Below are 3,727 nucleotides of genomic sequence, written 5' to 3'. Positions count from 1 at the left end.
TGCATTTTTCCCCTTCAGGGAAAGACAAATGATGAAGTCTTCAGGATCTAGAATTTTTGGACAACCCAAAACAAAGTGTTGCATTTTTCCCCTTCTGGTGCATTTGGGTACTCGTAACTAGCTTTTCTAAATTAATCTTATATGCAATATACACTTTCACACACTTTTCACAAGTTGAAGATCTTCATGGAAATAGCCACTCTACGATGTGGTAGAGGTCAGGTTTGCTTACATCTTATTACCTCTCTTTGACCCCACCTCCGGATTAGACATACCGAGCTCGTTTGGTTTTGTTTCGTAGGATGATGGAAAAGAGGGTTTTTTAATATGAAAAACAGTTATATGTTGTGTTTTTGCTCAAGAACTATAAAGTCAAAAGCTTTGGTGAGTATTTTTCATTCTATGCCTGTTTTGATAATTTACTTTTCCTTGCCATTGTTTTTGGATGATTTCAGTTCCTCGTTGGGACGAGGATGAGTCAACACCATATCAGATAAGAGAAACGACGCGTGTTCGCACCATTGGTTATGTTGGAGACGAATGGTGAGTCCTATTTTCACGAATTCTAATCTTCAGAAACATGTATATAACCTTTAACTTTTGTGTTGAACTCATAATTCAACAGGGACGAAGAATATGACAGAGGAAAGAGGAAGAAATTAAGGATTTCGAAAACTGAATTTGATGGAAAGAACCCGTTTCAAGATATTGCAAACGAGAGGTTAAAGGGGGTGCATGCAGAAAAACAACAGTTGTCGAAGAGACCTTCAAAAAGCAAGGCGTTTAACGAGTCGCGATCTGGTAACAGACCTATCAGGATATGATGATGATGATGCCGAAACTGATCCAAGATTTTTGTTTCTGAGAAGTGAGAATGCCCGACATATTTTACCAGGTATTTTCTTAGAAAATTCTTTTTGCGGTTTGTAGATTTTGCTGGAGGGTGTGGGAGTAATTTTTGTTTTGAAATTAGGGTTTTGTTTTGAATTGATGATGATGGTAAAAAAATGTATGCTTTTTCTATATTTTGAACTCGATGTACGTTTAAACATGTTTACTTGTGGGTTATCAAGACTTGGATCCAAATAAAGCAATTTAAGGGGATTGATCCAATTCCTTCTCTATTTGTTGTTTTTCTACGATATGAAATGAAACCCAAGATTCTTTTGGGCTGAAAAAAATGCATCCTTTTGGTCCCACCAACATAAGTGGAACAAAAATCAGATCGATGAATTATCAAACTGTCTATGTCAAATTAAAACTCGTCTACTTTTTCGATTGTCAGATTGTGTCCAATTTCCTCCTCGTACCGAACCGAACGTGTGTTAATAATGCTCGTCTCTTTTGTTAGGGTAAAGACATATAATTATGTAAATATTGAATATTTTAGGAACTATCGACCATCTATATAGTATTCATGATGAATAACGTGATAAATATTCATAATGAATAATACTCGTTGCTATTCATCATGAATACTAAATAAAATAGGTAGAACGAGGATTTCTAAAATATTTTAGGTTATTAAATGAATCTTTCCCCCTCTCCCCCCTCTCTCTCTCTCTCTCTCTATATATATATATATATATACATTCCATAAAAATTTATAGAGGTGAGTTATTATACAATCTTTACATTTGTACAATTAATACAACTCAATCTTAACCGTCCATTTAATTTGATGAATATGTGATTTAATAGAAGTTTTGATTGTTTACTAATATAAAGTATTGATCATAATTAATGAACCCTATTTATTTTCTATAAATATTCAAATCATAATAAATGAGCTCCCATTATTTCTATAAATATCTCAATTAATTGGGTTGCATTGGTTGAACAAATGAATATAATTGCATTTGAAATATAACGTATATGTATGTATCATGGGATACAATGATGGTAAAGCATGCAAAAGATGGAAGAAGCTTTTTTCTACTTTGTTTATCTTTTGAGAGAAGCAATGTATGATTGGTTATGAGCATGAATTGAGGCATCATGATTACAGTTACAGTTCCCATGATAGCTTTCTTCTTCATCAAGAAGCCAAGTTTCCATAAGTGAGTGTGTAGAGTATCATCACTTCATATCTTTTCCACAAACCCTTAAAATCAAGTTTAATCATTCATTATAGATTCTTACGACGTCGTATTTTATTCATGATCTGCATTCATTGCCGTCGATCGTTGGTTTCTAATTCTAATGAAAAGTAAAATACGAACAAGGTTCCCAACCCTACAAGATTATAATTAGTGTCATCGTGATTTCATTTTCCGTTATAGATCAGGTCTCTTGTCTTAAATGCTGCTAAATTTGCTTCGTTTAACGCCATATATGCTCCCCTTTTTTTATAATACTTGAAGGGTACTCGTGCAATGCATCGAGACACATCTTGATTTTAGTGTTTCATTTTATTCTTTTTTTACATCTTTTTAAAAGTTTTTGTGGTTTGGTGTAATTTTCTTAATTCAATTTTCTTAATTATAATTTAATTTAGGTTTACTAACAAAGAAATTTAATTTAGGTTTAATAATATAATACTTTATAAAGATAATAACTAAGTATTCTATTAGAACTCAATGATTATCCTAATTATATTTTAGATTTTTTATATTTAAAATGAGATATTTATCTAATATTTGATTATGTTTATCTGCAGTTAGTTACACGAATTCAAATATGGAACTTTAATAAATTATATTTATGTATAATTGTAATCTTAAATATGTATCGTAATATACATCAATAAATTTTTTTGTTAAATACTTTATAATATAGTATAGATTGTATTAGATTCAAAGAAAGAGTAGGAAAGATGATTTCCAACAATAAATTAAACACATATTTGGAGAATCTTAAAACCTCGTTTCAATCAAACCTTTAGATTGCATCCAGTACTATTTTTTACAATTATTTAAGAAAATATTATATTAAAAATATCATGGGGGATTTAATTATTTGCATGTCGTGGCTTAAAATTGGTATGAGTGTTCTCGACATCATTACATCATTTCATGTATTTATTTTCTTTTATTATCAACTCTCTAATATTTATATCATAAAAAAACTTTATTAAAAAATCAAAATCTAATAAATTAAATATAATCTATATATATATATATATATATATATATATATACTAGAAGCGTACTCGCGCAATACAGCGAGATACATCGTGATTTTAATATTTTATTTTATTATTTATCTCAGCTGATGTTATAATATGGCTTTATGTGATTTTTAGAAAACGATGGTGTTTTTATTTTTAAATAAAATATATGTTTGAAGATATCATAAAAATTTGACAAAAATATATCGATATTAGCATCAAATTAACTATTTGAAATTCCTCATTTATTGTGTAATTTTTTAATTCAAATTTTTAATAATTTAATTTATGTACAATAACGAAGTAATTCATATTTAGTTTAATAATATAATTTTTTTATAAAGATAATAATTATTTATTTTGTTGGAACTCGATAATTATTCTAATTATATTTTATATTTTTTATATTTTAAAATGAGATGTTCATCCTCTATTTGATTATGTTTATCCCTAGTTATTTATACAAATTCAAAAATCAAGCTTTAATAAGTTGTACTTATGCATAATTACTTGTAATCTTGAATTTTAAGTAATATGCATAAATATACAGTACTTTATGCATAACAAAAATATATCGATATTCATACCAAATTAACTATTTAAAATTCCTCATTTTTT

The 3,727-nt window shown here is 28.5% G+C and overlaps 1 protein-coding gene across 1 annotated transcript in view; it reads left to right on the top strand.

The window, feature by feature from the left end:
- Nucleotides 1-1,124, top strand: part of LOC112516176 (ubiquitin carboxyl-terminal hydrolase 23) — a 7,415-nt gene extending 6,291 nt beyond the window's left edge. The window contains exons 8-9 of the mRNA XM_025123198.1: nucleotides 423-543; nucleotides 626-1,124. Coding sequence (XP_024978966.1) covers nucleotides 423-543; nucleotides 626-824 — 320 coding nt within the window. The 3' untranslated portion in view covers nucleotides 825-1,124. The remainder of the gene's footprint in view (nucleotides 1-422; nucleotides 544-625) is intronic.
- The last annotated feature ends 2,603 nt before the right edge of the window (nucleotides 1,125-3,727 follow it).

Source organism: Cynara cardunculus (assembly GCF_001531365.2).
Source record: "Cynara cardunculus var. scolymus isolate 2C chromosome LG 8, CcrdV1, whole genome shotgun sequence".
NCBI lineage: Eukaryota > Viridiplantae > Streptophyta > Magnoliopsida > Asterales > Asteraceae > Cynara > Cynara cardunculus.
Note: the sequence above shows the minus strand (reverse complement) of the source record. Positions and strands in the feature narration are given on the sequence as shown.